Raw genomic sequence first — 18,551 nt, forward strand, 5'->3', positions numbered from 1 at the left:
GCGTGTACGAGTGTAGCCTCTTCACCTTGCGAGACCGAGGGAAATATGGATTTTGTCGATATGTTGTTTGGATATTATCCAGATGAACGAATTAAGTATAAACCCGATAACATATCGATGGGTTGAAAGTAAAATAACGTATGTGATAAAAGGCAATTGTCTCACATGTCATCTCAATAGTAAATACAAACAAATAATTTTAGTTAACTCATCAGTAGATGTCTATGTTTATTTTTTGCTAAACTAATAAACCTAAGGTATAACGATGCGTATATAAAAGAATGTAAAGAAATAGGATGAATATGAGTGACCGAATTCTGGGCTGTCTTAGGGCCCACGAGCCGGTTTTAACAAAGCCCGGTTTTTTGCCGGTGCTGGGTTGTACCGTCCGAGCTTCTACACAAGACTATTTGTACACGACCCGGTTTCAAACTGCCATACTCTACTGCGTAGACAAGCGGCGCTAACGCCGGCGTCGTGTGGTTGGCGTCATATTGTCCCATACAAGACCGTCGACCGGACGGCGACCCATAGAACCAAAGCTGGGCCCAGCGAAAAACCATGTCGTGGGTCATGCTCTTACTTTAAAGATACAATATGGAGCAGTATCATATAATTATTCTATTTAAGATAAAATATCTAAGGAACACCTGAGTTGTGCATATACTCTTATTTGTATGACCATACTTATGTCCCTGTGGTGAAATGCTTTGCTTGTTATCGTATGAATCATAAAAATACTTTTCATACTATTCCGATAAAAATGACGCGATCAGATTTGAATATGTATCTAACATATCGTTAATAGCGGGTTGCCAGATTTCAGGATCATAAACAAGTGAGGTATTAATTAAATAATATATTTTAAGCAATTTAAAACTAGAAATAAGTATATATTAATCCTCTTCTTCATCTTCGTCCTCATCGTCTTTTGCCTCGTCAGGGGCTTCAGGCTAAAAAAAACAAATGAATACAATTGAAAGAATGTTTAAAAAAATATTATCGCTGCAAATGTTTGTTGTGTTTAACCATTTTATTCTACAAGATAATACAAATAAGAGTACAGGTAACTTACTTCAACAGTGTCTGCTGCTTCTGTCACAGCCACTACCTCCTGGAAATAAAAAAAATGTTAAGGTCCAACGGCGGTTAAAATCATTTCAGATATTTCACATGAACGGAAATGATTTAATCCGTTATATTGAAAAATAGAGATGTGGTGTCACAGTCAACTAGCTTAGCCGTTTAATTAACAGCCTAGACTTTTAACTAAACGGCGCCGTTTAACTAGCGGCCTGAAAGATATTCAGCCGTAGAGTTAGTGCTTAGGCCATTCGTACGATAGAGTCATTAGCTGACAGAAATAAAAAAAAATTAAACATTTATTTTAAAAATAAATTGCTTGGGTCAAATTCACTTATTTATTGTCACTACACTCTTCCATTGTTCTTGTTTTTCATGAAACTTTGGAAAACACCATCAAAGTTGTGGTTTGCCGACGCCATATTGACAGTTTAACGAGTTTCGTTTCGAGTTTGAGAGTGGCAGAAAATCGCTAGACAAGTAATTACGTCATTGATCCAAGTCATTTGCCTAGCTGTTTGATCCGGACGGCCCTTATGGTAGGGGAGCCCACGATGCTAAATGGGGATTTACTCGAGCGTCGTGGAGACCTATTGGGTTGCAAAGCTTAGATGATAAGAAGAAAAAAATGTTATATGATATATACCTTTTCATCGGTGGGGAAAGCGGCTATAGATGTTTAAATATGTAAAAAAAAACTGTTGCATGGACATACTCGAGCGCGTCAGATATTGATAGCATCAATGTCCTACGTATTTTTAATAATGTACGTATGTTAATCTGATCATTTGCATGATGGGGGTGGTTGTACGTAAGGGTTAAAAATGAAAAAAAAAAAAATTTAATCGAGCGCGTCAGGTTTTCTAAGGGGGTGTTAAGTGCACCAAAAAAAAAGCTCTCATTCAATAATCTGACGATTTCGATCTGACGCAAACTCGCAGCCATTATTATAATGTGCAAAAAAAAAATCGCCATTTTGAAATACTCGAGCGCGTCAGATTAAGATATATATGGTTCAGATTTATATTCTAAACGTACTGTCTCATAATCTGACGATTATCTAGAGGGATTTGCCTGATCTGACAAAAAAAATATTAGAAAAACGGTTCACCCTAAAGGCCATGCCTGCAATTCCATTCCTGGGCGCTTAAAATTGTACTTATGAGCTCGCTGAGTTCAAAGAAATAATATTTCTATGCGTTTGAGTTCTCCCAGCTCGAAAGTCTGATAGAAGTTTCATAGAACACTATTTTTGAAATTTTCAAACCCCAATAACTTTTGAATGGATCAAGCAATTTTCCCGCGGTTGACGGCGATCGACGCATTTTTTAAGCTCTAATTATTTAATTTCATCAAAAACGATAATCCGATATGAAATGTCGAAGTTATGTGATAGAAACACTTTTTTCGGTTTTCTTTCGTTCACGATATCACTCGAACGAATCAACCGATTTTGACCAGTTTGGTGGCGATCGACGTCGTTTTTCAAGCTTAAAGATGGATTAGTTTTATGAAGTTGATGGATAAAGCCGTTTAAAAGTTATTGCAAAAAAACACTTTCAAAAAACAAATTGTTATTTTTTTAGATTTTTCAAAATTTCTCTATGTACTATGTATAGTACATACATAGTAAATGTTCAGAATGTTCATTTATTTTAAAATAAGTCTTACCCCTTCCTCCTCTTCTTTTATACTTTCTTCTTCAACGTATTCGTCTCCGTAACCGACAGGAAATAGGGTCAGGCATTCACGTTCACCGGATGTGACGTCAGAGCTAATGTAGCAAGGATTCAGGCCAGCTAATTGTAGTAGAGGTAGACTCCGTTTGCGTGACACCATTATGGCTAAGCGGTCTTTGCTGAAAAAATATGAACCTGGTGTTGCTCTTAGCAAATAAGTTGCTTCTAATTTATATCCCATAAAAACGCAAAATCTGGCAAACACATCGAGTAATAATAAATGTACTAATAACCGCAAATACAAGTTCAAAGACTTCGGTATTTAAATCTTAAATTCTTTATGTGATAATTAATATAGGAAATATATTTTTGTTAAATCAAGATGCCTTACACGTGACATAGTTGTGAAGCAAATTAAATTCTCTGACAGTGTGAAGATAATTTAAAAAATGTTTTTCATTATCTTAATCGCGAAAAAATTCAAGAAGGTTTGTATGTCTGAAAAATTAACAACTTTTTTTTTTTTTTTAAACAGGGAGCAGTGTCCTCACCGGACACACGCACACACGGAAGGTTATTACGAGTAAGTGATACCGCCGCCCTATACCATATACCACATATGGAACACTTGCAACGCCAGAGGGCTTGCGAATGCGTTGCCGGCCTTTTAACAATTGATACGCTCTGTTCTTGAAAGACTAGGGTCTTTTAGTCTCTAGTAGAATTGGTTCGGAAAAACTTCTAGTGGGCAACTGGTTCCACATAGGTGATGCGCAGCTGTCTTATAAACGCTCAGTTGTGGAACGACGGACGAGTCGAGGTAATACGTGTGGAATGTCGTATTCTGCCTCAAACTCAAACTCAAAAATATCTTTATTCATATAGGTAAACTTGTACACTTATGAACCTCAAAAAAAAAACAAATTAAATGAATTGTAAATTTACATTTACAACCAGTTCGCAAGTCAAGGGCGTAGAGCGGGTAAGAAGAACTGGCAAGAAACTTTCCGCCACACTTTTCAATCGCCAAGTTTTTAATACAAATTGTTTGAACTGGAGCAAATCAATCCCACGGATTTAAGGATCACACTTTTATAAAAGGCTTTATTAATTAATTTACTTTTAACAAGGGCTTTGAATTTATTTAGTGATAGTTCTCTAATTTCGCTTGGGAGTTTGTTGTAAAAATGAATACAATTTCCATATAAGGAGTGGTTTATCTTCTGGAGTCTGGTTGGTCGACGACCAGATGATGAAACTCAAATCCGAAAAATATCTCTGAACAAATTACGGTTTGTTGCCTCAAAATAAATAAGTACACAACAGTAACATACTGTTTTCTAGGTCTCGTCATCTTGTCATATTGCTTTATAGTGAAGGCAAGATGCTCGGCCGTATAAGGATCCTCGCCCACGAAGATACCATACTGAAATTACGTACAAATAAAGAATGCGAAGTAATACAAAACAAGAACGCATCGCTCTATTGTGATTGGTCAAAATCCAGCAATAGACACGTGACATTCTGTCCACAAAATAATATAAGACTTGTCTTGTCAAAACATATTCAATAAGTCTAAAAATCGGCTGCTTTTTATATGAAGTGATGAGGGGTGTCGTCTCAATTTTAGTTTTTTAATTTTTAGACAATTTTTTGTTTTAATTTTTTTATTATACAACATACAGATATGCATACAACCCTTACTTTTCACCCTTGTACGATATATATATAGCTTTTTTATTATAGTAGATAGTAATTTTTATTGAACAAAAAAATGTTTCCTAGAAATAATATTCATGGTAAAACGATGTTTGCCGGGTCAGCTAGTATCATATGTATATACTTAAGTAATTTGTTTCATTATTTGTATATCTATTCCTGTTTGTGTATTCATCATGTTCATGTTCACTAAGTATAGGAAGATTTTCAGGCGCAAGTTTTATAGTAGTAGTTTTCAAAGTTTTCACTTAAAAAACTACTTCGTGTTAAATCTTCATATATTTTTGGGAAATATGGAGATGTAACACGAACTATTTTGAACTGAAACAATTGCAAATTTTCCACCTATCTTACATTGAGAATTTCATCTGCGAAGGTGTCCATCACCTCTTTGACGTCCAGCCTTTTCTCAATTGAGAACATGATTAGTACGTGAGGTGGAAGGTGCTCAGACTCAATAGGAGACAACTCCATCACTATCTGGAAATTTGATTTTAATTTAAACTAGGGATACGCTAATACGATACCGATGCCGATATTCATATATGTCATCAATTCCGATACCTTATCGCTATATCGCGCGATAACGCTTAGTGAATTAAAATTAAATTATATTGTAATATATGAAGTTTGGTTAAAAAAAATTTTTACTATACAAATTTTAACAGTCACAAACATTGAATAATGTTAACGGTTTAGTTAATTAAGTTAATAATTTAATTAGAATAAACAACATTGATAAAATATGTGTTTAAAGCAAGTCTGTCTGCATAAGAAGAAGTAGTGAAGAAGAATCTCTCCAATGCAACAGAACTCATTTGAAATCAATATAATATGGATATCAAAACATATTGCTTTGGAATTATCAAATGTAGACTGAAAAATTGAAAATTACAAATTTGAAAAGTATCGTTGTATCGGCACAATAATAGTTAAAATAACTTCAAATCAAATCAAAATATCTTTATTTATATAGGTAAACTTAAGAACACTTAAGAACGTTAAGAAAAACAAATTAAATTAATCGTAAATTTACATTTACAACCAGTTCGCAAGTCAAGGGCGTAGAGCGGGTAAGAAGAACTGGCAAGAAACTTTCCGCCACTCTTTTCAATCGCCTATCTTCGACATATAAAGCTACTTCTTACCTTGGGATAGAAATAGGTGAGAGCATTAGCTTTCGCCAAGTCATTTGGTGGGGAATACAAGCCTGGAACAAACAGACCTCCGGGAGGGATGTAGTCTTCCCCATCAACTGATACGTCAGAGTGGAACTCCTCTTCTTCTTCTACTTTCTCTTGTTCTTCTGGCTACAATGAATCAATGATAAAATAATATTGACGGGTTCAATAGATTTTCTATTACAGTTTTCCACCACTGTTCTCAGTAAAAAAAAATTTAAACCCTTCTATTCTATCTTACCAAATTCAATTGGTGTGAATATTTGAATAATATGTGAATGTATTTACACCATTATGTCCTGGTTATGTATATGCTATTTTTTTTAAATAAAACTTGAGTGAAACTCATTTACTTGAATGTTTTAGGAATAAACAAATTCGTAAGTACTGTTTGGTCCCCATGGTAAAATAAATACATTAAGGCAATAAAGATCATTAAATTTTCTATGTTTTAAGATATAACTATAAAAGCTATATATTTCTGCAAGAGATTTAGTGTTAAAACCATAGAACGTAAACAATAGACTAGACCTATAATAGAATAGACCGTCGTGTTGTATTATCATTTATCATATTCTTTGATAGTCTCATTTATACTAAACATTACTCAATAGTTTTGGGCTATGTACTGCGTAATTGTATAGATATTATATTGTATTAGTATTGTTGACATGAGAATATTGTAAAAGTTGCTCACTGATTAGTAAACAAAATCCAAAGTAATATTTTTTATATATCACACGATACGCATAAATTTTAACGAAAAATAATTTAAAAAACCGTTTTTATCTCTAGTACTTTTTCATAAAAAAAGTTCAATAGCTAGCGCAAAAAATAATAAAGCACCTCGACTTCACCCTCATTTTCTACTTTCTCTGTCTCCTCTCCCTCTCCTTCTTCTCCCATGTCTTCTGGCTCTGGATCAGCTGGTAACTGGTATTAACAAAACATCATATAAAATTTACATTTTAATAAACAAGTTGCTTTTAAAATTGCCTTAAGCAGAAATACATACATTTGAAAATTAAAAACTTATCTAAATTTTATATTAAATTTTAATGAAGAATTAATGAATGAACTATAGAAGAGTTTTAATACCACTCATCAACCCACCCCAGCCTGTATTCTAGCCATTCTCTCTTCTTCCTGTCTTTGCTTTTCCAGTCTCAGTCTTTCCTCCTCCGCCTCTCTTGCAAGCCGCGCCTGTTCTGCTTCTAGCCGCTCCCTTTCCTCGCGTTCATCGCGCTATTTGAAATATTGATAATTATCGTGAGTCACTTTTTCATTTCTTGAAGTATTTCTACCCCTTAAAAATACTTGTTAAGTGTTTATTGTTAATATAATATTGTTGGCATCAATAATGTACAAGTTAAATAAATAAATATTTTTTTAGTAATGTTTATTGAAGTGATATCCTCGTTTAAACGTACATTTACTCATGGACACATTGCCACAAAGCTCGGTATGCGTTGCCGGCCTTGCAAGAATTTGTATGCCCTACTTTTAAAGGAACCTAAATCCGAATTACTTCGGAAATACTTCAGTGCACATGGAAAATTAATAAACTTTTTGATAAATAATTTATACCAATTTCTGCATACGGGCTTCGTATCGATCACGGCGTACTTCCCTTGCCGTCTTACTAATAGAGGCATAGCGTTCGTAGGCAGGTATTGGAGGCAACTGTTTTTCTGGGGGCACGTCCTCTTTTGGAACCGGTATCTCTTCATATAGGGCGTGACGTAGTAATTCTACAAAATATATTTAAACCTATTATCCATTATTTGCTAAATATCGTTGATAAAAATGAAACGCTGTGTAAACTGATGAAAACATAGATAAGTTTTTTAAAACATTATGATATAAAAAAACGTTTTTTTTTAGATAGCTATAAGAGACCGTTCAAGTATTACTTAAGCTTTATAGAGTGCAGTTGAGTTAAAAGGGCAGGAGGAAAAACAGGAGGGCGCTACTGAGACGCGGTAAACAACACAGTCCGTATAAAAAGTTACTAAAAATTATAATAAAAGTGAATTTAGTGATAACAAAATCGTACAAATGACTATAAACTAGTGATTAAGTCTATATAGTGAAGGCAAGACTCTAAGTTAACGAATAATACAGAAAAATCCACAAAAATCTGAAGTGTAAAGAAACAACAATTTCGAAGCTCTTCAAGTCTACTCTCGCTAATCCAAGAACTTAAACTGTACCAGTGCTAACTTATGAAAGTGCCGAAGACCCGGAGTGCAAATAAATAGTGGATGGTGAAAATTATCTCGTTTTTTGAGAAACATAACCTCACACCTGAATGAATCTGCAACTTCCCTTGTCATAGAATAAAGAATTGTAGTACAGCGCCATCTATTTGAAAAGAAACGCACTACCTTCGACTAGACTTGTTCGCTACAGAGCGTACAACAGATCAAATAATACTACCCAGTCCTACTAGAGGGCGCCACGAGTATCAAAACAAAAATAGTCACCATGGAGGAAATTATGAAAGCTTTAGAAAATATCCAAAAAGAACTGAACGCACAAAAAATTGAAATTCAGAAAAATGGTGAAAGGGTGACAGAACAAATAACACATAACATAACCAACAAACTAGAAGAAAAATTTACAATTCTGGAAGGAAAACACCAGATCTTGAATGAAAAAGTTGAACAACAAGAAAAAAGAATTCAATTTATGGAAAAACAAGCAAGACAAAGAAATATAATTTTCTTCGGTATTGAAGAGGACGAGACGTCGTACCATAGCTTGGAGAACAATATATTGCACTTTATAAATGAAAAACTGTCCTTAAAACTGAATTGCCGAGATATTCAGGAAACAAAGAGACTGGGAAAGAAAGGTGATAAACCCCGGCCAATAAAGGTGACTTTTTCTACCCTTGGTTTAAAGGTCAGTATTCTCAAGCAAAAAAGATTATTGAAAGATACCCAATACTATTTGAACGAAGACTACCCTAAATACATATTGGAAAAAAGGAAAGAATTACAAGAAGAAGCGAATAAAGAGCGTGAGAAAGGAAATAAAGTCACAATAAAATACGATAAACTCATTGTACTAAAATCAAACAACAAAAGATCACTGGCGAATTCACCAGAGTCAGATCCCAAGTCTCAAGGACTAGTTGGTAACAACACGAGAGCCACCAAGAAAAACAAAATAAACCAATCCAACCCATCTTTACCTCGATCAAACAGTGTCTCAGAAGGAATTCTAAAACCAAGCATACTAAGCTACCTAGCGAAAAATAACGCCAATAAACAAATCAACGACAAAACAGCCAGTAGCTTACACTCATAGCAATTAACAATCCCCTCCCTCAAAGATACAACATCTAATAAATTTCAACTAAACGACGAAAACCATCTTCCAACCCGGCTGGTCACCGTGGAAGATCAAGACCAAAACCCTCTAAAGAAAAAACTTCAACATTCTTCAACGAAAGAAACTAAATCCCTAGAAATACTTAACTCAACTAAAAAGAAGACTCATGGAGTTCTTTAGAGGAGGCCTTCACCTTCACTTGAGGAGGGGTTCATGCAAAACAAACCTAGTTATACATTTAAACTATTTTCTAAATTAATTGGAAACAAGTGTAATTAATGTCTTTACTATTATTTCTTTCTTTCTTAAAACTACACATGTAACCTGAAAAAATTGCATGAAATAAAAGGTTTATTATTATTATTATTATAGAGTGCAGGGGAGTTTTCGATTTTCAAAAAAAAACAAAACTTAATACCAAACAACGTAAGCCTATAATAGGAGGTGACAGTTCTACTAACTGACAAAATTCCGATTATCAGTATCAAACATTTTGAACACCACGACCAAGGTCTCTCCACTCATCAACGCATGGAGACAGGCTTCATTTGGTTCAACGTCGCTCATATAAAGTGCCTCTTTAGCCCCTTCTTCGGTTATTATGAACGTCTCTTTTGCGGCCACCTGTATATCTAATTAAAATAGTTTCTATCTAAAATATAAGAGTATAGATTTTGGTAACACACAAAACCAAACATTTTAAACGCTATCAACTTTCATTTAGGCCCAGTTAGATATTTCGGTTTTTACTTTTTCTTCAGAGTCTACATTGTTGCTTAAAGTTTTTTATGCAACAGGGCAAACGGGCAGGAAGCATATCTGATGTTCAGTGATACCTGCCGCCCATAGACACTCACATTGCCAGAGTGCTAGCAATTGCTTTGCTGGTTTTTAATTTTGGTTATGCATTTTCCGTACACCATTACTTTTTATTTTTCCTTACTAGGGTTGCCTATTAGAAATTCTTTGTGTGTGATAAGACCACCTGTCGTATCGTTAATAATTTATTTTACCTGATTGTATGATACCTGAGTAATTTGAATGATTAGAAGGCAGGCGGATGGGTAATCCGTTATTAGGAGATTTATATGAGGGGATAGAGTAAGGTGAAAGTTCAATAATTGCGAAACATAAATAATACTTAGTGTACGAGCCAAGTCTGCACATTTTGCTCAGGCTTTCTTGGTTTTATAAGTGGCGATCCCCTAAATCATGGGAGTTATATATAATATGACCCTGAATATAGTTAATTAGACCTGAATAATGGTTATTTCATTATTTCGCTTATATTCTATTGTTGTACGTGACTGGTTAATATAGAGTAAAACTATGACTTAAAAAATCCTCTATGAACCATGATCTAGGAATCGTTATTATAAAACGATTGAATATACATTAAGATTAGAAATTAAGTTAGTAAAACTAACTAATCATATCCCATTTCTCATACAAGTCGTAATGCGCCTTGTGGCAGTGAGGCCAAAACATGATGAAGTTAATTCTTCGGATGTGAGCCGCAAGTCGATCGTTGACGCGTCTTTTTCTCGCCGCCAACGTAAGAATTCGCAATCGTTCAACGTTCTCACGAGCTTGCTCTTCCAACTTCAGATCGGCTTGGATTTTGGCCTGAAATATCACATTTACACGCTTTAAAATAATGCGTTCTTTATATAGATAAAATAACTGGGAAATAATTACAAAAAAAAATTGGAAAAATTTGTGTAATTTACATTTTTTACAAAATATTTATTTAATATAGATTAACTTACGCGATTGAGGCTATTATTTTAACGGAACGCATACAAGAGAGTGGGTTAGTCAAAATAATTAATAAATAAATCACTGGTAAACTATGAACCTATTTCATGATCATTTGTAGGCAAGTAAGAAATCAGCCTCTTTAGTATATTAGTTTAAATCATTTCATAAAATATAAGATTAACAGCAATAATCTAAGGCAGGGCTATAACACCGCTAAACGCTTACAGCCTCTTCAGGCAGCAACTCCGTTATATCCTGCTTATGTCTCTTAAGTCCTATGGTAGCTTCTTTCTGGATCAGCCCCAGTTCCTCTTCAATGATCCGACACAGTTCAATGCCGTTCGCGCCAAACATTGCCCGTGTTAGTTTGCCTCTCTAAAAATATATTCAAACTTTGGATCTGCATGTGAGAAACTCACTAGTTATATTCCACGTTAGGTTACATCTAGGGAAACACATGGCAGCATAATAACATTTATCAACTAGGGCAGTGTTGTCTTAGTGGTTAATCTCTTTACCCTGAGATCCTGCGTTCGAATCATGGCTGTGTAACGGGAAGGAAATCATCGTTAAGTAGCCGGCATGCCCCATACTTTGATAGTGCGTCACCGATTGATTATTTACTTGTCAAACAAGTTATTTAGCCGTAAATAGACAAATTATTTCTGAACATCTAAGTAGATAAGTTAAAAACGTCACTGGACTTACATGAATAAATAGAAACACGGGCTCACTCTTGTCTTTGAATCTTGACAGAGCATCCACATTATCCGCTAATGCCTGGAACATTAAAACGAAGACCTATTCCGTAAGAATTAAGGTACAATATAGATAAGATTGATTCAAATATTCTACCGGGTCTGACGTACGCATGTCAAACGTGGGTTATCAGCGAAAAAACAACAAGAGAAATCCTGTCTTGCCAGTATGCAATGGAATGCTTCTTAAAGTTGAGGAGAACAAACAAAGCAAGAAAAGTCGACGTTCGTAACAAAACAAAACATACTAATGCACTTGTACACGTTCTAAGGCTTAAATGGAAATTGGTAGGTCACACTTTCTAGAGAAAATAGATGGACCCTTGAAATAACAAAATGGACTGGACGTTCTAGAAAGAGATGTATAGGACGACAAAAGAAAAGATGGACAGATGCCGTTATATAACTAACGGAGAAAACTTGATGAATGTTGCTCAAGTCAAAGAGGAATGGAAATATATGGAGGAGGCTTTTACCCACAAAGAGGCCATTAGACCACTAAAAAAGAAAAAAATCTAATTTAATTTTTTTGAACTTATACTACCTAATACATCTAATACTCATTAATAAAGCTTTAATAAGAATAAGGTGCAATATTTAATGATCACATCGTTGAACAGTCAAAGAAAGCGGTCCTTGTAAAACGATGCAAATTTATGTACCTACTCGATAACCGATGCTGCCATTTAAAATAGTATCCCATCAGACATCTAACTTTATAGCAACGCTTTAGGCTTTAAGGCAATAGTGAATGTAAAAACAAACGTAATTTTAATTAAGTGATTAATACTGTATCAATGGACTACTACAAAAATAGTTTTAACAATATTACCTTAACCATTGCGATACGATCCTGACCAATCTCTAGTTTACCCTTTCTTATGGCGTTTCCCGTCGCCAAACAGTAACCACAGAAATCTGAATACACTTCCATACCTATTATCAAAGTAATTATTGTATTTGTGTGTGATACTTTCATATATTACGTTGTAAATGGCTGCTACTTGGTTCTCACACATCTCGTCGAACGATAGATAATAAGATAGATTTCCTAAATCAGAATACGAATTAAAATATTTTACGTTTACGAATAAAGCTCTCTAAATTATCTAATCAATCTAATTTTCATACTAAACACCAATAATTCCTATCTTAATAAATATAATTCTGTATTATAGAAATTGTATTTAAATTTATATACATTCAATGACAGCAGTATCTGTATAGTACATATATGTAGTGTATGTATGAGCAAGCTGCACTAGAATGTAATAATATAATAATGCAAAGTATATGTATGATGTAAGTACCTAACAATTCTACGAATCCCTAAGCCCTACAGACGTTTCCCACACACATAAATATTGAATATATATATAAATACGGGATGTCTGCACCGAGAGAGTACGCAACAGACCGATCTCTACGGGTAGTAACAAAGGTTCAAGGTGGTGGGATTATCTCAAAGGTATCGGCAGACTCGCCACGATAATTAAAAACTCGAAGTACTCTGGGAGGAAGCGAGAAGTAATTTAAAGTCATTATATGTAAATCCATCTCGAAATACTTACAAATTAACTGCTCGAAGTGTGCCTGTAAATATGCTTCAAAGTCTTCATTATTATCGATGTTATCTTGAATAGAAACCTGCCCTTTTCGTGCCATTTATTTAAATTAAAATTGACGCTCACTTACAAACAATAATCATAACTCTGGCGTGTTGAGATGACAGCACAGAAGTATAAAGAGAAGAGGAAGGTCTTATATCTTGCCAATGCATATTATATAAGCAAAAAAAAAATACTAGTAAGAAATAAAATTGGAATTGCAATACTTATTATTTTTTGTACAATTGATGTTCACCGTAATAGTCATTAATTTTAGATTAGATTGAAACTTATATTTAAGAAAATGCACTATATATGATGTGTTGTACTTTAATAAATTAAATAAATTTAAGCTTACTTTTAATTTATAAATTATAGAAGGTTTATCTGTTTATACTCTTTATGAGCGCAATTGGAAAAAATCTCAAGTATATAAATTGCTTGCCGAAATTGTAAGTTATCTACTAAACTAACTTTTATGTATAAATGAACATGACATTTTATCTAGATCTTTGCAATTTAGTTTTTTAAGATAGAATTAATACTAGCGTAAAATAGGTAAACGCATTGATTTACGTGATTTTTAAGAGTTTCTTAGTCTTATAGTTAGGAAAATGAAAAAAAGTACAAAATAAAAGACAGACAGTAAAAAAAACACTTTATGTAAATATAAACATTTATACTTATATACAAAAAACTTTGTTACAATTTAAAAAGGAACTTTATTTTCACAATCTGTGTAATTTTAAGAAATAACTATAATAAAATCAAACGTACGAATATAATATAATAAGATAAATAGATGTAGTCTGGTTTATTTTCTATAATTCAAGATCTACATAAAACAAAAACCACAACAAAACAAATTAAATATTTGGAACTAGAATAACAAAAAGAAAGGTTCTCAGTCCATGAGACTTATCGATCTAATTATGTAGGATAATTTAGTTGCATTACTACTAAACAGATAAAATGCTTAGTAATATATTTTAAAGAATATGGAAATAAATTAGCATTGACAGTATGGGATGTTCTATATTTATAAATCACAACCCATTTTATCTTTGTTAAATTGATATATTTCTTCACAAACAACGGTAATTAATTTATATTATAATAGAAAAGTTCACAGGAAAAAATACATGCTCACTCGTCTTAAAAGTCTGTTCTGAGTGACGTCTGTTTTCTTCTTTTCTTAGTGTCCTGTATTTATGTTGACACATATATCAAAATCGTATAGAAACTACTTCACCAAACAGTATGTACATTTTTAGTGCGTATCTACGATACGCTACATCACCCCCCTACGGAGACAGAAAAGCTAAGTAGACAAATGATAGTATGTAACAATAAAATAAAAGGTACTTAAAATATTACACAATAAAAATTTTTACATTACAAAGAAATACTAGAGCATTATAAATCTAATCTTGTCTTAAATCTAACCCTTCTGCCTGACCTGGTAACCACAGGATTAGGGGCAGAAATGGGAGGAATATTTTCCACAGTAGGCGAAAGTAATGACGGCGGTTCAGGGCCAGCGGGTGCAGGACCAGGTGTGCGAGCTGAAGGAAAGGCAAACTGCTCGACGAACGCTGGTTTAACGCGATCGACACTTACAGTGATGTCCTTCCCCTTTAAATCGATATTCAAAGTTTTACCATCAGTGGCGTACTTTAATACTTTAAATGGACCTGTGTATGGTGGCTGCAGAGGACGTCTGACGGTATCGTCACGCAAAAATATGTGCGTCGCTCCAGGTAGCTCTTTAAATACGAAGGGTCGTTTGTTGCCATGTCGCGATGCTGGTGTTGGTTGTACTTCAGCCATTTTCCGTCGAAGACGTACAACGAAATCAGCCGGGTTTTCCATTGCTAAAGTTGGCTGTTCATCTGGGACAAGGAGTTGTCCTGGTAGACGTAATGGCTCTCCATATGTCATTTCTGCAACTGAGCAATTCAGGTCTTCCTTAAGTGCTGACCGCATACCCAGCAATACCAATGGTAACGCTCTAGTCCACGTGTCATCGTGACAAGTTAGGGCGGCTTTAAGTTGCCGATGAACTCGCTCAATCATGCCATTTGCGCAGGGATGATAAGAAGTGGTTCTTTTACGCCTTGTGGCAAACCTTAACATCAGACGATGGAAGAGATCCGACTCGAACTGCGTGCCCTGATCGGTTGTCAAAACAGCTGGGACACCGAAGCGTGGAATCCATTCACGGGTGAACGTTTCAGCTACTTCCTCAGCGGTGATTGAATGCATAGGCCAAGCTTCAGGCCATCTGGTCACTCTATCTATAGCTGTGAGGAGGTAACGGTACCCGTTACTGACAGGTAGAGGTCCAACGATGTCAATGTGCACATGCAAAAATCGACCAGACGGCAACTTAAACTCTCCTGTCGGCGCCGATACGTGTCGCGTAATTTTACTGCGCTGACATGCCATGCATGAACGAGTCCACTCTCTGCAGTCCTTTCTAACTGATGGCCATACGTATCGATCGGTTACTAGCGTAGTGGTTGCTCTAACGCCGGGATGACTCAAATTATGAAACTTGTCAAAAACCGCGCGGCGAAATGGAGGTGTTAAATAGGGACGCGTTTTCCCAGTTGAGACATCACAAATAATAGAGATATGTGTTCCAGGAATATTTACCTTAGAAAGTTGAAGACCTGAGTCAGTTGAAACTAAGATGGTAGAGAGCTCTGGATCAGACTCTTGGGACTTTAAAAGAGCTTCAAAATCTTGTTCAATCGATATTGCCTCTATGCGTGACATCGCGTCAGCAACTACATTTTCTTTTCCATTTACATGTCTGATATCAGTAGTGAATTGAGAAATAAACGAAAGCTTATTGAGTTGTACCGGGGAAAGTTTTTCTCGGCGCTGGGAAAATGCATAAATCAACGGCTTATGATCCGTATAAATGGTGGCATGTTGTGCTTTAAGAATATGTCGAAAATGTTGGATCGCTTCATACACACCAAGCAGTTCACGGTGAAATGCTGGCCAAACTGACTGTTGTGTTGTCAATTTCTTGCTAAAGAAAGCGAGTGGCTGCCAATTATCTCCAACCAGCTGCTTAAGACATGCACCTACGTGACTTGAAGATGCATCTGTAAACAGTCCTAAAGGTGCGTCAACTACAGGATGAGCCAATAGAGTAGCTGTCGCAAGATGATCTTTGCATCGTTTAAAAGCTAGTTCTAATTCTGGCGTCCATGGAACTGGTTTAGCGCCTTTTAAATTTGTTTCTGCCAAAACGTTAATTAGAGGCGCTTGGAATTCAGCCGCTTGTGGCAGAAATCGTCGAAAAAAATTAACCATTCCGAGAAACCTACGGAGGCCTTCGACTGTTTTAGGAAGAGGATAATTCCGCAAAGCTTCAATTTTGTCTAGAGGTGGGCGAGTGCCATCTTTAGAGATGAGAAATCCTAAAAAAATTACCTCCTCGGCACCAAATATGCACTTTGATGAATTAACGACGACGCCATATTCTGAGAATCTTCGGAACAATGAGCGAAGGTGCTCAGCATGCTCCTCAGGAGTTTTGGAAAAGACCAAAACATCATCAATGTAAGCGTAACAGAAATTAAAACCTTGCACAACTTCGTCCATAAAACGCTGAAAAGTCTGTCCAGCATTCCGTAGACCAAATGTCATAAAGGGAAACTCGAACATTCCAAAAGGAGTAGTAATCGCTGTTTTGCAGATATCACCCTCATGAACTGGAATTTGCTGGTAAGCCTTGACCAAATCGATTTTGCTGTAAATAGACGATCCTATAAGGTTCTGACTAAAATCGGCAATGTGGCGGACGGGATAGCGGTCCGGAATAGTCCTGGCATTTAAAGCACGAAAATCGCCACAAGGTCGCCACCCGTTCTGCCCTTTTCGCGCCATGTGAAGTGGTGACGCCCAGGGGCTGTTTGAAGGTCGAGCTGTACCACAGGATACCATTTCTTCAAACTCTTTCTTAGCTGCTAAGAGTTTTTGCGGTGCTAGTCTTCGTGGTCGACATGAAACTGGGGGGCCCTCGGTGGTGACTATATGGTGCTGTGTGGAATGTTTTACCAGTCTTGGGAGTCCAGGAAGACGAGTAATATCCGGAAACTCCTGCAGGATCGTACTGAATGGCGATTTAGCGACAATTGTCTTGATGCTCGCCTGATCCACGTGAGAGATAGTAGCAGGTGCTCTTAGATTAGTACTACCATCTATAATGCGGCGGTTGTGGCAATCTGGCATAAGGTTATAGTGAGCTAAAAAATCGGAACCAATAATCGGCGTGCTTACATCGGCTATGACAAAATGCCAAATAAAGTCCCGGCGTAAACCTATATTTAATCGCATGGGATTGGTACCGTAAGTTTTAATTGCACTATCATTGGCGGCGCGTACATCAAAGTTCGTGGAGCTATAGTGGCCCTTGAGCAAACTGCGCGGGAAACAACTAATGTCAGAACCAGTATCAATTAAAAATCGATGTCCTGTCCTGGAATCAACCACGAAGAGTCGGCGGCCGTGGATTGCACAATCAGATGCCGCCTCTACTGATTGCTCTGTGCGTTTCCCTGGTTGTTCCTAGCGGTCCAAGAGCATGGAGCAATACATTTCCTGGCATTTTCAGAAAACCTTCCATGATACCAACATAGTTTTGTACCAGAAGAAGATCTGGAGCGATGTTGAGGAGGGCCTCGAGAACGAGATCTTGCATTCCTGGTTGCAAGCTCTTCAACAGTTTTTGTTAATTGTTCAATAGACTTTAATAATTTTGAGAGCTCAGATGGTGAGTCTGTAACAGATCGGCTGATACCAACTGCGTGGACAGATGTAGGACCCGGAGAAGAATTCTCAACAATAGCATCGGCTATTTCTGCTACCTTATCTAATGCAAGATCTTTTTGTGCAATTAGAATTCGTTGAACTTCTTGAGGAAGTCTCCGCATCCACAATTCCCTCAAAATTGTTTCATCTCCCATTGCGTCCCCAGCCAGGGAACGTAGATGACGAAGAAACAAGGATGGTTTCCTATCTCCTAGATGTTCGCTACTTAAAAGTTGTCTTACTTGTTGGGCCCTGGAAACAGAAAGCTTTTTAATAAGCTCGGTTTTTAAATGTAAATAACGCCCCTCTGCAGGTGGGTTAGTAATAACATCCTCCACTTCTTCGGCAATCCTGGTATCCAGCATAGACAAGATGTATCCATATTTCGTGTAATCTTGATGAATGCCAGCAATTTCGAATTGCGCCTCGGCTTGGGCGAACCACACTTTTGGCTTATCTGCCCAAAAGCTTGGCAGCTTGACTTTAACAGCCCCTATTGTTGATGGCTGTGCTAGATTCGAAATTTGTAGTTTTAAAGTTTCCACTTGGGATACGAGCTCTTCGTTGTTCATCATGTCGGAAAATTCACTTCCG

At 36.2% G+C, this 18,551-nt stretch overlaps 1 protein-coding gene across 1 annotated transcript; it reads right to left on the reverse strand.

Annotated features, from left to right (window-relative positions):
* Window positions 1-886: 886 nt before the first annotated feature.
* On the reverse strand, window positions 887-13,200 carry LOC110996313. Its single transcript, XM_022263921.2, has 15 exons — window positions 13,092-13,200; window positions 12,353-12,456; window positions 11,471-11,542; window positions 10,988-11,137; window positions 10,429-10,627; window positions 9,463-9,633; window positions 7,250-7,413; window positions 6,776-6,907; window positions 6,509-6,595; window positions 5,630-5,791; window positions 4,836-4,961; window positions 4,097-4,188; window positions 2,755-2,941; window positions 1,076-1,114; window positions 887-953 (listed from the first exon to the last, which is right to left on the reverse strand). The coding sequence occupies exons 1-15, from the start codon at window positions 13,183-13,185 to the stop codon at window positions 897-899; spliced, it is 1,836 nt and encodes a 611-aa protein (XP_022119613.2). The 5' UTR covers window positions 13,186-13,200; the 3' UTR covers window positions 887-896.
* Between the last annotated feature and the right edge of the window lie 5,351 nt (window positions 13,201-18,551).

Source organism: Pieris rapae, chromosome 1 (assembly GCF_905147795.1).
Source record: "Pieris rapae chromosome 1, ilPieRapa1.1, whole genome shotgun sequence".
NCBI lineage: Eukaryota > Metazoa > Arthropoda > Insecta > Lepidoptera > Pieridae > Pieris > Pieris rapae.